This window comes from Sardina pilchardus, chromosome 17, assembly GCF_963854185.1.
Source record: "Sardina pilchardus chromosome 17, fSarPil1.1, whole genome shotgun sequence".
Taxonomy (NCBI): domain Eukaryota; kingdom Metazoa; phylum Chordata; class Actinopteri; order Clupeiformes; family Clupeidae; genus Sardina; species Sardina pilchardus.
This window is the reverse complement of record NC_085010.1, coordinates 27,315,260-27,332,300: the sequence shown is the minus strand read 5'-3', so window position 1 is coordinate 27,332,300 and position 17,041 is coordinate 27,315,260. Positions and strand designations below refer to the sequence as shown.

The 17,041-nt window shown below is 41.1% G+C and overlaps 3 protein-coding genes across 3 annotated transcripts; 1 reads left to right on the top strand and 2 right to left on the bottom strand.

The window, feature by feature from the left end:
* Positions 1-4: 4 nt before the first annotated feature.
* pnkd (PNKD metallo-beta-lactamase domain containing) lies at positions 5-4,704 on the bottom strand. Its single transcript, XM_062517996.1, has 9 exons — positions 4,554-4,704; positions 4,093-4,208; positions 3,882-3,994; positions 3,200-3,258; positions 2,858-2,950; positions 2,274-2,440; positions 1,719-1,805; positions 771-886; positions 5-546 (listed from the first exon to the last, which is right to left on the bottom strand). The coding sequence occupies exons 1-9, from the start codon at positions 4,694-4,696 to the stop codon at positions 373-375; spliced, it is 1,068 nt and encodes a 355-aa protein (XP_062373980.1). The 5' UTR covers positions 4,697-4,704; the 3' UTR covers positions 5-372.
* A 564-nt stretch (positions 4,705-5,268) lies between these two features.
* Positions 5,269-14,255, top strand: tmbim1a (transmembrane BAX inhibitor motif containing 1a). Its single transcript, XM_062517972.1, has 12 exons — positions 5,269-5,495; positions 8,424-8,773; positions 9,064-9,134; positions 10,712-10,776; positions 10,908-10,961; positions 11,152-11,202; positions 11,408-11,447; positions 12,289-12,326; positions 12,507-12,594; positions 12,817-12,912; positions 13,022-13,075; positions 13,214-14,255. The coding sequence occupies exons 2-12, from the start codon at positions 8,440-8,442 to the stop codon at positions 13,361-13,363; spliced, it is 1,041 nt and encodes a 346-aa protein (XP_062373956.1). The 5' UTR covers positions 5,269-5,495; positions 8,424-8,439; the 3' UTR covers positions 13,364-14,255.
* Positions 14,244-16,279, bottom strand: si:ch73-71c20.5 (DUF4748 domain-containing protein). Its single transcript, XM_062517973.1, has 3 exons — positions 16,210-16,279; positions 15,514-15,811; positions 14,244-14,730 (listed from the first exon to the last, which is right to left on the bottom strand). Exons 1-3 carry the CDS (start codon positions 16,274-16,276, stop codon positions 14,571-14,573), a joined length of 525 nt encoding a protein of 174 aa, XP_062373957.1. The 5' UTR covers positions 16,277-16,279; the 3' UTR covers positions 14,244-14,570.
* Between the last annotated feature and the right edge of the window lie 762 nt (positions 16,280-17,041).

Genomic DNA, 17,041 nt, shown 5'->3' with positions numbered 1-17,041 from the left:
AAAATAATTTGGGACAATTATTTATTGTTAAAAACAATTAACTCATATAAATATAAATATAAGTGCATTTGGTACCTTTGTTAGCCTAAAGTAAAAATGTATTTTCATTAACAGTTGTGTTGCAAATATGAGGTAAGGGGTTTAGAATTCAGAGAATATCACCAAAATGGCTCACATGGCCTATGACACTATCAGGGCCAGGAAAAGTAAGGACCCTAAAAACCTGAAACATCATATCAGTGCTTAAAATAGGTTTTATACCCAAACTTTGACCTAAGCAGGCCTTATTAGAGAACATCTCCATTCACATAAACAGTAGCATAGGCCCATGCTACCACTGGAATGGCTTTAGTGTTGTGCGAGGGCCAGGATCTATCGGCCCTTGTAGATGTCCTTGCGTCTACGGAGCTCTTCGAGAATGCGGGCCCTGTAAGCAGTCCAGTCTTCATCCTGATTCTGCTGGAGTCCCAGCGCCCGCTGGAGTTCGAGAGCATGACTGCGCAGGAATGGGTTGTACTCCTTCTCTTCCCCCAGTGTGGAGGGACTCTGGAAGCGATTGGAAAGAGAGGGGGGGAAATACTGCATATCAAAATAATACCAAAACCAAAAATGAATGAATGCATCATTTGATGTCTCATGGTATAGTATTTATTTTTGAATTCTTCAAAAATAAAACCATGAAAAGTAATGGGTGCAATGATGTGGTGTGTGCTACCACCACACTTTTGCGATGGACTTGAAGAGGTGTTTGAAGTGTCTGTCACCCTCACCGTGCAGAGTCTCTGACCCCTCTGCTGCTGGACCCACTGAAGTTTCTGCTCACGGGTGGAGTTAGTGGGCTCCAACTCAGTCGCAAACAGAAGGTTGTCCTCTGCATACTCGTGCCCTGTGGGGGCAAAGCATGAGCAGAAAGCACAAACAATTTGACATTTACTTTTATTCATTTAGCAGACGCTTCTATCCAAAGCAACTTGAACTTACATGTCAGTTATATTACAAGGAGCCATTGTGCCAGGAGCAATTTGGGATTAAGTGCCTTCCTCAAGGGTAAAATGGTGGAATCCGAGAATTGAACCCACAACTTTTTAGGCTACTCCGTCCTTAACCACTATGCTACCACCGCCACCATGATTTTAGTGATGTGAGTGTGTGGAGAGACACTGAAGAAGCCAATAAAGTGATACAATGTTTACTGTAATTCTGTTGCACTCAGACTGATCTCTCATTTAAGTTGTCATGGACAAATGCCAGCAACGTCTGTAAAAGAGACCTGAGTATATGTTTCATTGACGTTTTTTTTTTTTTTTTTTTACTTATTCTTTGAAGTTTATACAAATCAAATATTTGTTATTCTGATTTACATTCAAATTGTGATATACTGAAATGTTATGGTGGCAGTAACATGGAGTACCAAACGGTAAATGTTTATAACCCTGTTATGGCCTTATGCACTGCCCAGACCGGTTTACCGTATTTTCTCAACTATTAGCCGTGGCTTACACATTAATTTTGCTAAATACTGTATCTTCAGCTATGAGGTTAACCTACTGGGACAGTATTAATATGGCTATGTTTCTTTTAACTTGTATAAAACACTATCCTGCGGCTTATACACAAAGCAGCTAATACACAGGAAATTACTGTAACATTCCCGAGAATTAATTATTTTATTCCTCCTGGAAAGAGGATATGACGCGTAGGCCCACACACATCCCTACCCGGCCAGAGTAGAGTCTCGTCATTCAGTGAGCTAACGGTGTCCAGAGATGACAGCATCGTCAAGGCGGTGCCTTCAAACATTCTTCCTGGTGGATCAGAAAATGTGAGTCAGTTCAGCTCCATGCACTGCTGACAACTGAAGTCAGGTTTCCACCGAGTCTGTGACTCACACTGCTTTCCCAATTTCAAAATGGCATGGTGTAAAGAATGAAGCCATAGTGGGTGTGGCAAACAACAACATCATGATGTGAAATCTTGAGGGTTTGCCCCACTGTCAAATGTCATTGCACACAGGGAGGATCGTTCATCTCATTGTGCCTTTCTCTTTTCTCTTCTGTCTTCTTTCTTATTTTGTTTTCTAACTTTCTTGCATTCTTTTTTTTAAAATTATTAATGTAATGTTATGATGTGCTGACCTGCCAAGGGACTACAGCTGAAAATGAGCTGTTTTGCTAACTCTGGCACATCAAGATTTTGAGTGTAAACAAAAAAATATATAAATTGACGCATTGTCCCTTTTAAATAAACAACCAAACAAACAAATAAATACTCACCACAGCCTGAGAGGAACACCAGGTCCCCTGAGAAGAGACTGCTGGGGCTACCAAATGTTCGACCATCCAGCAGGTAGATCATGTGGCCCACTGTGTGCCCAGGTGTGCAGAAGGCCCTGAATCGCAGGTGTGTACCTATGTCTATGGTGTCCTTGTCAGACAGAGGGCTGAGGCAGCAAAATGACACAATTTAACAATGGGCATAAACACAAATGTGGCAGCCAATAGAAATAACTTTGTCTACAAATGGCTCAGGGGATATAGGGTAGGTCTTTACTGAAGTTATGAGACAAATAACATACATTTTGCTTAGTTTAAACAAAAGCTTGGGTATATAAGAGAAGACCAGACAGACATACAATAATTATTTCTTCATTATGTCTTCTTCGGATAAGCATTGCAAACCCAAGCTTGTACTCTCAAATATCGATATTACAATTCTAACACCAATAAGGAAATTACTTTTAGATTTATATCAATTCGATTTTATGGTATTTCTGGAAAGCCACTCATATCTTTCACACAAAGCTGAAATCACAGGCATGCTTAAAACCAGCCAACAGTTATTAGCGTTATGAACTTACTGTGTCAGTCCTGGAATATTATCCATAGCATTTCCATAAACTCGACAGCCTGCATGGAGTCTTTTAAGTCCCTTGTTCCCGCCACTGTGGTCCCTGCACACAATGTCAAAGCACAACACATTTATAAAGCGGTTAACTTTAGGTCAGCGTACACACACATGCCCACCTGCACATGCACACAATAGAAGCCTAGAAATACACTCACTGAATAAAACTTGATTCATAATCCAAACTTCAGACAGGCAGCAAACAGCAGACAATAGACAACTTCCACCTACACAACTGACCATTGTTACAAGAACTCCCTGGTCTATTATGAGGCGTTTATCAGTAGTATCTCACCAGTGTTTGTGTGTGCAAAGAATGGCTTCCAAGGTCACTCCTTCCTCAACCAGACAAGCCTGTGAAATGGAGCAAGTGTTACACACTGACTACAGCAACTAATACAGTTGCCAGTCATTAAAAATAGAATACATTACACATACAACTCACACACACTGTTACACTTCGACTACTGTGTAGCTAAGGGGAATGAATACATTCAAGGTAAATATCTCTGAATCCCTTGGCTGAGGGCGTTCAAAACAGACACCGACCCCTGTGCTGCTAATCGTGGCCACCTCTTTTTTTGATCCTCTCATCTCAACTGGCACAGAATAACTAGGGCACATGCAATAAGCATCTCTGACTGAACAGCACTGGCGTCACCTCTCAGAATTATGTGTTTGGATTTGGCTTGAGTAATTTAGGTAGCCTATTGGTAATACGGTGTTGTGTTTTGCACTATATATTTGCTTTAGTGGGTTTCTGTTCTGTTCCAATTTTGTATACACAGAGGTGATCAGTGAATGGAAACCCATGTAATTTGACACATCCAACTCACTATACTTTGAAAACAGGTAAGAGGGCTATTCTTATTGTAAATCTGATCTTGCCCATATCTGACAGCAGGTTCTCCACATCTCTGCACCCCTTTAACAAAGTCATTTGAAAGCAGAAGTCTGCAAAACGATGAATCTCAAACCTGGACAGCCTGTGGGTCAGCGGGATCCACTACAACTGCAAGATTAGATGTAGTGTCTACAATCAAATAGCTGTAGTTGTCAGACAGCACTGGAATGGGTATTATCTTGACACCTGTAATCACACAAATGCAGACATGTGACAGTGGCAGACGCGAAGGAGTTAAGTAGGCTGTTCAAAGCCGTTTGTGTAGTATGTGGGGCATTGCTTACCATTCAGTGTAGTTGCTTGTGTTTTTGAATGTCCAGTGGGATATTGCTCACGAGCTTTTCTCATCTGACGTTTGTAGAACATATATCCCAATTTTGTTTTTGTGTACAGCGAATACCTGAGAGATGAAAACGAAATAGAGTATACCAAATCAGAGATATTCTGGTTTAGCCCAAATATGCATTAGCCTTGTCATTCAGACTTTGAGGCCAGTTCGTGTTGCCCCAAATGTTCTCTCATTTTAACATTCGCCTAGTGTTTTGCGAACACGGTGTGTATCAGCTAGGCATCAGCTACTATCACGATACGAAACACAATTTGGCAACACTGCGCATTCACGGAATTAAACAAAACGCCTAACCACGGATGACGTTAGACTGTGCATGGTTGGTGGTGGTGGCAGCAAGCAAGCTTAACGTAAAGCCAACATAAATAACCACTAGAAAAACAGACCGGTACTTACGCTATCCAAAAGAGAGGTTTCTCTGTGCGGGCCATAATTCTCACAATGAACCCACTGTTCCATGTACATTTCCTGCCAACCCGTCGGCGATGGTAGATGCACAGGCCCAAACAACACGCACCAACACCAAGGAAACACACCATCCAGTCAGGAAGCGCCATCATTGAGGGCGTGGCTAAAATGACGTACTGACTCCTAAAGAGGCAGTCTGCGTCCTTGCAAAAAAAAAAATGTAAACTTTCATTTTCGATGAGGCCATATGGCCCATATGGGAGATGCTATAGCAGCATCCTATAATACAGTCTATGGTCAGCATCTATGATATGCATCTGCATCAGACATGAACATAACTCATAATCTATGAACCGTAACTGTAAACCTAGGCCTACTGGATATTGACCAAAGAAACTGACAGTAGCATTAGCCACTAATCTACAGACAACATGCTTGGGTGTGTCCTACACGCATTCCAAGAGCTTGCTCATTTTAACCTGGAGTTAAACCAATCAAAAAACTGTGTGCATTGCACTGATCAATGTTATCTATATATTACAGTATGGAAATAAAAGCCTATTTGATGCATAGCCCACTCTATAAATAAGGGTTGATGTTATGTTGTTAGAAAAAAATGTGGGTGTGACCTTCGAAAACTTTGGACAGAGCAAGCCAACTAGAACTTTTTAGACCCCACCTACTGGATTGGTCACCAAATTCCAGGAAACGCTTGCAACAAGCTAACATCTGTCTCTGAGCTCTGCTGCCTCAGAGAACAAGGCGGAGGTCGGCCACTCAACCACGGAAACGGAGGCTATCGTCAGGATTCTCCCGTGGTGATATCGTATATCCGTGAGAAAAGGACTGTTCAGTTTTCTCCCTTCTCTTTGTGCGCCTGTTTTCTTCATTTTTAGAAACAACATATTTCTTGGTGGACCACGTTACCTGGTATGTGATATGTTTGAGATATGTTTTGTCTTCTATCAGAACCGAGATAGTTGACAGACTGTTGTCTGACTAGGCATAGGCCTATTCTAATGTAAAACAAATTGTTTGACTAATGTCATAGGTCGTATATGGGCATGACCTAGAAATAGATAGCCTGCAGGCTATATTAAAACCAGTTGCATCTTGAGATTAAGACATGTTTTTATTGAAATGTTTAATTTTCTTTTGGTTTTATCGGTAGTCCTCTCCATAAGCTAGTAGCCAAGTAGCCTACAAATGTGATTAAATATAGCCTACCTACATTGTGTAGAGGCCTCTTCTGAGACATTAGTATAACATAGCCTAGAAATAGAAAAAGTTTAGGCTGGCAAAATTGATTAGTGGTTTTCTTGACTATTTGGATTGTGGTTAGATTAAGACCGTCAATTGAACATGATATGACCATAGGGATAGGCTATGACATGTTGAGCCCAGATGAACTGCTGAAACTCTTTGAACAGCACTAGACTGAACTACAACCATAAGGATGAAAATAACAAATTAACAATTATTTAACTGTTGAGTGTAGGCTATAGACTGTCAAATTGGAGTGTCTGTGTGTGTGTGTGTGTGTGTGTGTGTGTGTGTGTGTGTGTGTGTGTGTGTGTGTGTGTGTGTGTGTGTGTGTGTGTGTGTGTAATGAGTGTCATCATGACTGTGGGCTGTGGGCGGTGTCCTGCTGAGGACTGGGAGCAAAAGTTAGTTTTTCCAGTTTGTATTTTTGTTGTTGCCTAGCAGAGGCAGTGTGATGTAACAGAATTCTTAAAGGTGAATGGGCCTTCTGAGAGAAAGACTGGTGCTAAAATGTGTTAGTCACAGACTGGTCTATTGAAAGCCTATACGCAGGCTGCCTGGACGTCTTGTTGACATTTCACTGCCATTGAGATACAGAATGGAAATCCGTGTAACTTTGGCTGAAGCAAGCGTGAAAATAGTCTTTCCTTATTTCAGCGTAACATGTTTACAACAAGCATAGGCCTACTGAATGTGTTGTTAGTCAGGTGACGGTAAGACTTAGTTAGGCTAGTGTTTGTGTATAGTCCCATAATCTATTCATTTCAATCTGCTAATGTCCTCCATTTATACCGGGTTTCTTGGGAGGAAAAGTCTTGTTGCGGCCAAACTGTGGCTTACTCTTGAAGAGGAGAGAGCAAGTGAAGAAACACATGGAAACAATTTATATGTTCAGCGGTCCTCCCTTAGAGCACCAGCTGTACCGAATAACACTGGAGTTTTTTTTTCTTTTTTGCACAGTGTAGAATGGGCAGATGAGGACATGAGCGTATACATGAGGCATTTTATATAGTTTTGTCACTCCTTCCATACTGTCATGCAAGTTTCAGCTTTTCCACACATTTGACCCACAAACAAGAAGTGTTTTGCTGATATAGCGCTCATGTTGTCACCATGACTGACAGAGGAAGAGGAGGAGGAACCATTAGCTAACTGTACCGTTCACATGCTGTGTCACTGTGTGAATTTGCCCTTGAGAATAACCATATTGTCAGTCACTGACAGTGTGTCATTTGAAAAAGTTTTAGCTTCAAGGAGTGTCATTAGATGTGTACAGTGGTTGCTACTTGAACAACCACCGGCTGACCACTGCGAGACAGTCCCATCACACTGTCATTGTTGTTGTCAGTCAGCTGACGAATTCCTACATGCAGCTCAAGCCAAGCCATGCAGACATTTTGATTATCATTGTTTTAGAATCCCACAGCCTGTGTGTTTGTCACTGCAGGAGCATTTTAGACTAGTTCTGGCCATATTTGGGCATTTTCTTCTCTGGTCATGTTCTTAAATCTTGATATCTTGCCACTCGCCACTGTTGTGTACAAGTTGGGAGACTGAATGACTATGATTCCTTTTGAAAGACGTGATCCTTTCATGATCCTGTCATATGTGGAATGGTGTCCCAAATGTGGCAGTATGGAATGTATTAGAGGATACATCAAATATATTTGACGAAATATGTCTAGTGACCGAACTCCTTCTGCATTCCAGAGAACTTGGCAGTAGGATATTTTCTAACCTCCGAATATCCCCAACCTGTGTTGCTCCACTGTTCCTCCTTCACTAGTATTGAGACTGTGCCCTTCCCGTAGACACACCAGTTGTCCTCAGAAGCATAAAGGAATTACTCTTTCTGAACAGCTTACTTTTACTTGTGCTTTTGGCCTGACCAAGCTCAACTACAAATAGCCCTCTTTCTGGATTTATGACAGATGTTATATTTAGGCTATCTATAGCTGTGATGATGTGTCCAAAAGGAGTTCACACTACAGCCGGATGTAACTGTACTACCAAGTAAATTAAGCTTTGACAAATAAACCTCATGTTCAACCTCAACCGGAAAGTTAGTGAGGTCAACCTCATTTCTGTTGACGTGCAATTACTAAAAGACTAGGCGAGATTATGGATGTCTTAAATGATCAAGATATGACTACAGAATGAGAGATTTCTTAAAGGTGCACATTTGGCCCACCTGGTGTGTGTGTGTGTGTGTGTGTGTGTGTGTGTGTGTGTGTGTGTGTGTGTGTGTGTGTGTGTGTGTGTGTGTGTGTGTGTGTGTGTGTGTGTGTGTGTGTGTGTGTGTGTGTGTGTGTGTGTGTGTGTGTGTGTGTGTGTGTGTGTGTGTGTGTGTGTGTGTGTGTGTGTGTGTGTGTGTGTGCATGCGTGCAGTGGCATATTGCAACAGTAGTAGTAGGTTTGAATCTGTCATAGTGTCATTTCAATACCCGCTCCCCATCTGACTCTCGTACTTGCTTCCAGTCAGTAAAGGCTAACCAATCTGCACAGCTCTCAATATGGATGCACATCAGCAAGTTGGGATGAAAGAGGGTCCAAAACCAAAACAGTCTTTGTCTCTGTCTTCTGACTGATATACAGGAAGTCCAGGGTTGCCATGTCCAGGTCAGACTTCCCACCGGGCTATGATGAGTCCCGGGACCCTCTCTATAATGGCCAGGGAGGGAACTACCAGGGCCCCCCTGGTTACGGCTTCTCACCGTATGGAGGTCAGCCCCAGCCCGGCCCTTACCCAGGGGCACCCAATGCCCAGCCCTCTGCACCTTACCCTGGACATCCAGGCTCTGCACCTTACCCTGGACAGCCTGGCTCTGCACCTTACCCTGGACAGCCTGGAGGGTACCCAAATGCTGGTCCCGTGCCTGGCCAGGGGTACCCACCCCATGGGATGCCTGCCATGCCACCCATAATGCCAGTCATGCCCAGAGGAGGTAAGATTTGTTTCTCCCCAACCTCACCTTTTTGTTATTATGGATTTTTTTTTTTGTCTTGTGCAATCCTGTTATGCAAGTGAGATTTAGTCCTACATATAGTGAACATAACATGCAGAAAGACTTAGTCATGCACTGCATTGCAGCGTGCACAGATGTTGGAGGAGTTAATGGCTAAAACAGACTCCTTGTGGTTGCGCATGTGTTGCCGGGGGGAACACCAAGAAATTGAGTGATAGCTTCTACAGGCTTCTGTAACTCAAGCGGGGTTCCGCTAATGTTGTCAACAGGAGACGTCGAGGGGTTCACCACATCTGGAGACTGGGATGACATCAGTGTTCGGCACAAGTTCATTCGTAAAGTAAGTTTCGCAGTGCTGTTTGGCCACAAGGACCTCTTTCTGTTTTATTCAGATTAGTCTGTGTTTCGTGTCCATACAGCTACAGTTAGCGCCATGAAACTTCTCTGTAGTCTCTGCAGAACGACAGAGTGTTTGCTACCCTCAGCAAATTTAGTCAACCTCAAGTGACAGCTTTCTAAAGTGCTCAGGGGTTTGTGTCATACATTCTTTATTTAGAAACATAAAGTTCACATTTAGATTAAACTGACATTAACATTCATTAACATTTGTCATGCTCAAGCCTATACAGATTACTTTGTTTCAGTCTGACTTAATAAGAAAATTGTACATAGTTGCAACAAAGATCCTTGATTACTTGATTCCGCTTTAACCCTCCCTGCAATTGTTTTATCTTATTCATTAAAATACTTCTTCAGTTACCCTAGCTTTTACAAGACCGTGTAGTGATGCAACTTAGTGTCTCGTTGCAAAGGTTTGACAAAAGTAGTTGGCATTCAGTAACTTTGGTATCAAATGCTGTTCTCAATCTGCCCATTCCATCATTCTAAATATCCTCTCCCTCAGTGTTCTGTAAGTGTTTAGCTATCTCTTGTTTCAATATTGTCTTCAATGTAGTTTTCCAAATCTCTCTTGTTTGTTATTGCCATTATTCTCCCTGGTGTGCATAGTGTCTCTTTACCAAACCCATGTGCAGTGTAACTTACGGATCTGGGCTTGATTCACTCCTTTGTGGATGTAATATGGATGTAATATGCATATATGGGTTTATCTTGCTATATTAAATGTAATATAATAAGGCATATTACATCCAGAAGGGAGTATAAAATAGGGTCTATACAGTAGCCTACCCATTTCCACCGCTATGCCAGTGACCCTCTGCTCTGCATCAGCATGTCATCTACACACAAGTCCCTTTGACACATAAATTGGTATGTTTATTGGTAATGAGCAACATAAAACTGTGGCACATGCCACATCCACAGTCTGTCACCTTGAACCATAGAGTAGCATCACATGTTCAGTGAATGAGTCGGGCACGAAAACCACAGTGCAGAAACGTTAACGTCCCTTTTTATTGTGACTGTGCGTCTGTGGCTGATCCGATTTCCTGTTTGTTGCTTTCAAAGTGTGTGTCCAAGCAGTCATGTTAGTTAGTTTGATTAGTTATGTTAGTTAGTTTGATTCTCCTTTCGGTCTTTATAGACACCACTAGTGGAGCATAACATTGATTCAGGCAGACCTTAAGAGTCATGGCCAGCAACTTGGCTAACTGCTCAGCTGATCACCCGCTCTTATATTGGTGAAGATCTCCACCCCATCGCCTCCTCATACATCTGACTTATCAATGTCTTATCAATATCAAAATTGTTGTTATTGATGCCTGGTCTGTGCTATATATTATTTGGGGAGGTTTATCTTGCTGCTCCCTCTGGTTTAGGCTTTCCATTTTTGTACAAGGGGGCTCTCAGAGCCATACCGCCAAATGAAGTATTATACAAATCGTAATCAACGTACTATCTGGGAAAAGTGGTCCTGAATGAAATCTGATTGTTTTTTTTACCCTCTGTTCTGCACAGGTGTACATGATTCTGACCGTTCAGCTTCTTGTCACTTTTGGTATTGTGGGAGTTTTCTGTTTTGTGTGAGTATCTAATAGATTCATTTATAAAATCCTGTCTATGTGATAGCCCCTCATGTTGTGCACATCTTTTGGCCTCTGCTTGGTGTGTAACAAGTATTTGATTTCCTCCTGTGTTCCTTCTGTCCCTACAGGAAACCAGTGAAGTTATTTGTCAGTCAAAATCCAGCTATCTACTGGGCTTCCTAGTAAGGAGTTACACATCTTTAATTCCAACATTTCACTCCATACATTAGTTTCCTTTTGCTATGGTTGGCTGTAGATGTCCTTGATAAAGACTTAATGTGATCTAGCCATGCTTTAGGGAAGTGCTTGCATGCCGTTGTCGTGGGGAACTGCTGGTGTTGACTTTTGAAACGTGATTGTTTTTTCTCGCAGTGCTGTGTATTTCATCACACACATTGTGCTTGTTTGCTGCTCAGGACCCAGGTGAGCAAAGACAGAGCGTTTGAAACTTGATTATCGTCAGCCCTGCAACAATGTTATCACAAATGTTATCTTTTTATTCCTCTAATGTTAGTTTTTGTTTAAATAGGCACCAATGTAAAGCACCTGACCTTGACAACACTGAGTGAAATGTTGATAGCCTTCTATGGATACTGAATTTGTGGGTTTTTTCCCCTTTCCATTATAGGAGGCGTTTCCCATGGAACTTGATTCTCCTCAGCATTTTTGTGAGTAACGGAGAACTGAGTCACACTTAATTAGAGACCTGGAAGATATTGAGAACAGGGCATGGCTTAATATTAGAACAGTTCTTGATCTTATTCCAGCAATTACAGAAGTAACTAGAAAAGCACTCTGAGAGCGCAGACCTCCACTAGGCGAAAGCATAATCGCCTTCTGGATCCAGACGGTGATCTGGATCACTCCCAAAATTGAATGGCTTCTTCCTTGGGTCATTTCAGACCTTTCCTGAAAATATAATCGAAATCCACCCATAACTTTTTGAGTTATCTTGCTGTCAGACAAACAAACAAACAAACCCAGATGCAAACAACCTCCTTGGGGGAGGTAATAATAATACCTCTCAGAGCAACTCTAGGATCGGTTCTCTTGAGTACTTCTGCCACGGCTTTCTCCACACCCTCATGATTTCCCTCTGAAAGTTTATAAGGACACCAAAAGCCATGCCATGTTGGCAAAGATCATTAGGAATCACATTCCATTCGTCTTCCATCGCTCTTATTGCACTCATTTATGCGCTTATCGTCTAACAGTTTTTTGTTAGAATTGCTCTTAAAAGCATAAAAAAGCTTTTACCATGTTGTAAGTCGCTTTGGTTAAATAGCGTCAGCCAAATGTATTGTAATGTAATGCAATGTCTTCATTCACATCAAATCCCAGCTCTAATTGTAATCATTACCATACATTACTCTGTGGGACAGTGTTGCCTTGCCTACTCATTTGTATATGGATTCTATCAGGGCCAGTTGATTTAAAAAAAAAATAATAATAAATACATATTACCAGTTGACATGGAATTAATAGTATGTCTTACCTTTCTTTTATCAGACTCTTGCTTTATCTTACATGGCAGGATCGATATCCAGGTAAGTGGGTTTCTAATTGTGAATTCTATGTGGTAAACAGATATTTGAATGCAAACACATTGTATTATATTAAATCCTATCTTATAAATGCATTTTTTAAGGGTAAATATACATTTATTGTTGATGGGTCACATCATGTGTAGTGATCTAGGAGTGGTGTTTCCCTGTTTCTCTCCCTAGTTACTATAACACCGAATCGGTGCTCCTTGCATTGGGAATAACAGCTCTTGTGGCCATTGCTGTGACTGTGTTCTGCTTTCAGACAAAGGTACGTGATGTTTATTACACACACACACACACACACACACACACACACACACACACACACACACACAGAGTGGTGTGACCACATGGGGAGGAAGTGCTTCATGGCACTCCCATGTCAGGTTTATCATGGTTTATCAGGTTCACATTTCCTGACTGATCTAAAACAAATTGTGAAGAGGTGTTGTGAAGTTGCTGTAAGTGGATTTTATGTCTTCTCCTGCAGGTGGACTTCACAAAATGTCAGGGACTTTTCTGTGTCCTTGGAATAGTAATGTTTGTGACTGGAATCATCACATGCATTGTGCTCACAATTACATATGTGAGTAAACACAGTCCCAATTGGAGCTCTGCATGTAAAATTGTGCTTATAGTTTGTAGTTTGGACTATACAAATGCCCAATCCATTTTTCTTTTTAAACCTTTTTCAGATTCCATGGCTTCACATGTTGTATGCGGCATTAGGAGCTATTGTGTTCACACTGGTGAGTTTAGTTAAAGTACAAACACACACTTAGCTTAACTAGATCACAAGGTAATATAAATCATTGCCTTGTGAATACTGCACTGTTGACCTTTAACGGGTTATTCCATGACTCATTCTTGTTTTGTGTCCAACAAAGTTCCTGGCCTACCACACCCAGCTCCTGATCGGTAACAGAAAGCACTCTATCAGCCCTGAGGAGTACGTCTTTGCTGCTCTCTCCATCTACGTCGACATTGTCCAGATCTTCCTGTTCCTCCTACAGCTCATTGGGGCTGCGAACCGATGAGTCCTCTGAAATACTTTCAGATCATATTTATGCAGTCTCACTTACCCAATACATATCTGTGTATAAAACTTTTCAGTATAAAGCTTCGATGATGAACACATAGGAGAATACAACATATCAATATAAAACAACATGGGATACATTTTTGCCGTTATTCTGTAGCACATATATGCTCTGCTTTGTATATATCGCAGATATAAAAAAGGACACAGATTTTTTTAAAGTAATCACAACCCAGAATATGCCCATGCTAGGGTTTCCAGTTGCACATGAACTTTAAGTTTCAATCACTGAGAAATGGGGCTCGTATAATAAAGTTAGAGACTCTATCAGAATATAAACAGGTAAATCTGCCATTTCTAATGCTTATATGTCATATCAGGATCAGGAGATTCCTAAATAAAGATATGTTTTTTTCTCACTGTATTTAATACTTGACCTGTTTAAATATATATCTTGATAATCAAGACATGTTGTATGCACTATCCGTGTTGCTGTTCTGTTACACCCATGCTGTGTCCAGTCTACATAGTTGGCAAAGGCTGTGCCAAACTTTTGCCTGTGTTCGTTATTTCTCTACACAGATGATTTGCTTTTTTACTGGTGAAAAAACAAAGCAGACGTAAACCTGTAAAGAACTAAGAAGATGAACATAATTTGTAATTCATTGTTTTGTAAATGAGTAAAAAGATAATTTAATCTTGACATAAAAAACAAGGATTTAGTAATCACACACTTCCCTTTGAAGGTGTAAATCTGTATTTCCAGGACGGACATTCCCAGAACTTTAAGGAAAATAGGTACGCCTGCTTAGGATGAGCAGCTGATTTTCACTGCAGTTGTTGAATGTTTTTCACCTTTTCATTGTTAATAAATGAATCCTGTACTTCTATTTTGGACAATGAATAGTGGTTTATTCACACACACCTGAAATAGTTCCTTTTGTTATATACATAAACATATATTTCTTACAGCCATATACACATACTCTGAGAGACCATCTACTCAAAGGAAAAGTGACTCAATTAGTGATTCATTTGAAATCCTGCAGTTTTTCTGATTGATTGTGTGTGTGTGTGTGTGTGTGTGTGTGTGTGTGTGTGTGTTTGTCTGTGTTTATTTTTAAGATTAAATCAGTGGTGGGCAATTTCACGGTTCTGTTCCCCATTTTGGTACATAGATTAGGCAATTCCATGAATAGGGTTCTTCAGTCCATTTTTGAAATGGTCCTGTATCTGTCACTATCATAATCTCCTTCGTTGGCCTTCTTCATTCTTTGCCGGATCCGTAACTGCTTTAGCCGGTTCTTGTCTACTTCTCTTTTGGCAAGGACAAAGCCGATGATTCCTGCGGGCATCCCAATCATCCTGAAAGAGCAGTGTGAGAAAACATGATTCAATACCCCAGTCTCCATGTGTTCATAATGGCATACTGTCCTACAGGATAATGACAATGTTGTGATAATTCATAATATAGTCCAGGCAACGTCAGGTGTGACCCAAAATTATGCTATTCACTCCTGATATCTGAATGGGGTTCCTCAGTCAAATAGCATGGGTTATGTTATTCACCCCTGATGGCTAAATTTCCTCAGTCAAATAACATAGAGTGACACTATGGGTGCTTCTCCCTCCCTCCCTCCTCGGGCCTCGATCCTCACTGATGTACATAAAGAATGATGGGGCGGCAACAATAGGATAGTCTATCCAGTTTTAGTTAATTATGTGGGAACGCCCCTCGCCGGGGATCGAGCATCGAGGAGAGATGTTGAGAGGCACCCTATGTTTGAAATGTCATAAAAGGGTCCCTCCATCATATAACTATGGGTTATGTTATTCACTCCTCATATCTGAAAGAGGCCCTTCAGTTAACATAGGTTATGCTCCAAATTCTACAAGTTCACCAAGTTTCATGCTTTTATAAAATCATTTTCACATATCCCCTGAAGGCCTAGATGAAAGTTCAGTAAAACTACCAAAGGTACAGTTGTTGGCCATTGACACATGCACAGATCAGTTCAATATTGATAAAAGGCTGTAGAAGGCTTGTAAACATTATCAACACACATCTGGAGGTGAATGCAACTTATTTCTCATCAAATCAAGACAAATATTTTTAATTTAGGACGGTTGGCGGTGTAAACAACTTACCAAGCATATCCTATTTTAATCATGGGGTTTTTGGCCTTTCTCTTTGGAATGTATTCTGGCCCGTCATCCTCTTCGTCTTCCTCTTCTGGTTTTGTTTTAGATTCTGTCTTGTTATCTTTCTGACCCGTTGCTTTTTGTGAGACTCCTGCCTTCTGTTGTTCCACATTCATGTTGACCAGAGCCGGAGTGCGACTCAAGTGAAGAGGTCTTCTTTGACAGGCAGCTTGGGGACAATATAGACCAGAGAGGAACGGACGCACAGGGGCCTGTGTCCATTGATGTAACACTGCTGAAACCCCTGTTTTGTAATAGATAGTTATTAGTCAACTACGTCCAAATGGCTACAATGATTGTAGCCTACATGCACAAGACGCGAATAGTCCGGTGTCCAGTTTGCTAAAGGACATCGGACAGGACTCTTCACATGTCAACATTGTGAAAAAAGTGTGACAAAGTTCAAGTTACTCCTTAAAGCTACCAACCAACAGTGAGGAGTTGTAATGTAGAATTGTCCAACATGAATTTGATATAGCCTAGGCTAGCCAAATGCAACTAATTCAACTGTAGCCTACACAAAGACATCGTGATAATTGCTAATCAATTATCCGGTGAAGCCTGCAGGAAAGGTATTCGAAGACACCCTGTCGATACGTATTTTAAAACCATATTGCTACAGAAAAAAAGTTTTTTCCGAACCTTTTGCTGCCGACCTCGTCGCATATCTACAGGGCGCCGCCATTTTTGTTGTGTAAGTATTCCGCATGCGCACAAGATAGCTAATCTGGCCAGAGCCCGTCTGTCTTTATCTTTCTTTCTGATTTGGCTCAGGCTGTGGAGCTGTGGCGTCTCCAAAGCAGGACCCTAGCACTCTGCTCCAAGGATGGGCAACATTTGCACTTATACATTATTACTGACATACTATCTAATTAATGTCAGCGCTAGTTACCATTCATTTGTCAATTTGCTGAAGCATCTAGAACTGAAGGCCTGCATTGTTACTTGAAAAATATATATTATATTACAATCTTTGTACATTCACTGTATGCTCATGCCTCTATGTTTCAATATATGACACCATTCATACACTTAAGACTGCAAATGTTTTACAGAGATGAGTTACCTCATGTTTCTGTAATTTGTTGTGTAGCTGTGTCACCATATCAGTTGCTGGAATCACCACTGCTGTTATGAAATAATGAGACATAAGAGAGAAGCTTGTTCTGTATATTATCTTTTTGTGTCATTTTCAGGAGAGAACCTGTCCTGGTGCAAATGCATAAACTAGCAACTTCACCATCAAAGGCATGGCACATAAAACAGGGCTAGAGTATGCAAATTAAGTAGAGACTGATCCAGAACTTTAACTACAATGGCCTAGCCCTCACACACACCAATGCAAACAGGAGCTGTGTTCAAACACACACACAAAAAAATGTAAATTCAGCTATTTCTTCTTTCAAATTGATCATGATCCACTGACCTATGGTATATGCAGCTACAGGAAACACAGATGTAACAGTGTAAACAA

Coding starts and splice junctions, on each gene's coding strand:
- pnkd (XM_062517996.1), bottom strand. CDS start 4,696: ATGGTGTGTTTCCTTGGTGTTGGTGCGTGTTGTTTGGGCCTGTGCATC. Junction 4,209..4,553: donor AAACCTCTCTTTTGGATAGC/GTAAGTACCGGT, acceptor TTCATCTCTCAG/GTATTCGCTGTACACAAAAA. Junction 2,951..3,199: donor CTTTGCACACACAAACACTG/GTGAGATACTAC, acceptor CATTGTGTGCAG/GGACCACAGTGGCGGGAACA.
- tmbim1a (XM_062517972.1), top strand. CDS start 8,440: ATGTCCAGGTCAGACTTCCCACCGGGCTATGATGAGTCCCGGGACCCT. Junction 8,774..9,063: donor GCCAGTCATGCCCAGAGGAG/GTAAGATTTGTT, acceptor TGTTGTCAACAG/GAGACGTCGAGGGGTTCACC. Junction 13,076..13,213: donor GAGCTATTGTGTTCACACTG/GTGAGTTTAGTT, acceptor TGTCCAACAAAG/TTCCTGGCCTACCACACCCA.
- si:ch73-71c20.5 (XM_062517973.1), bottom strand. CDS start 16,276: ATGCGGAATACTTACACAACAAAAATGGCGGCGCCCTGTAGATATGCG. Junction 15,812..16,209: donor GACGAGGTCGGCAGCAAAAG/GTTCGGAAAAAA, acceptor ATTACAAAACAG/GGGTTTCAGCAGTGTTACAT. Junction 14,731..15,513: donor ATTAAAATAGGATATGCTTG/GTAAGTTGTTTA, acceptor CTGCTCTTTCAG/GATGATTGGGATGCCCGCAG.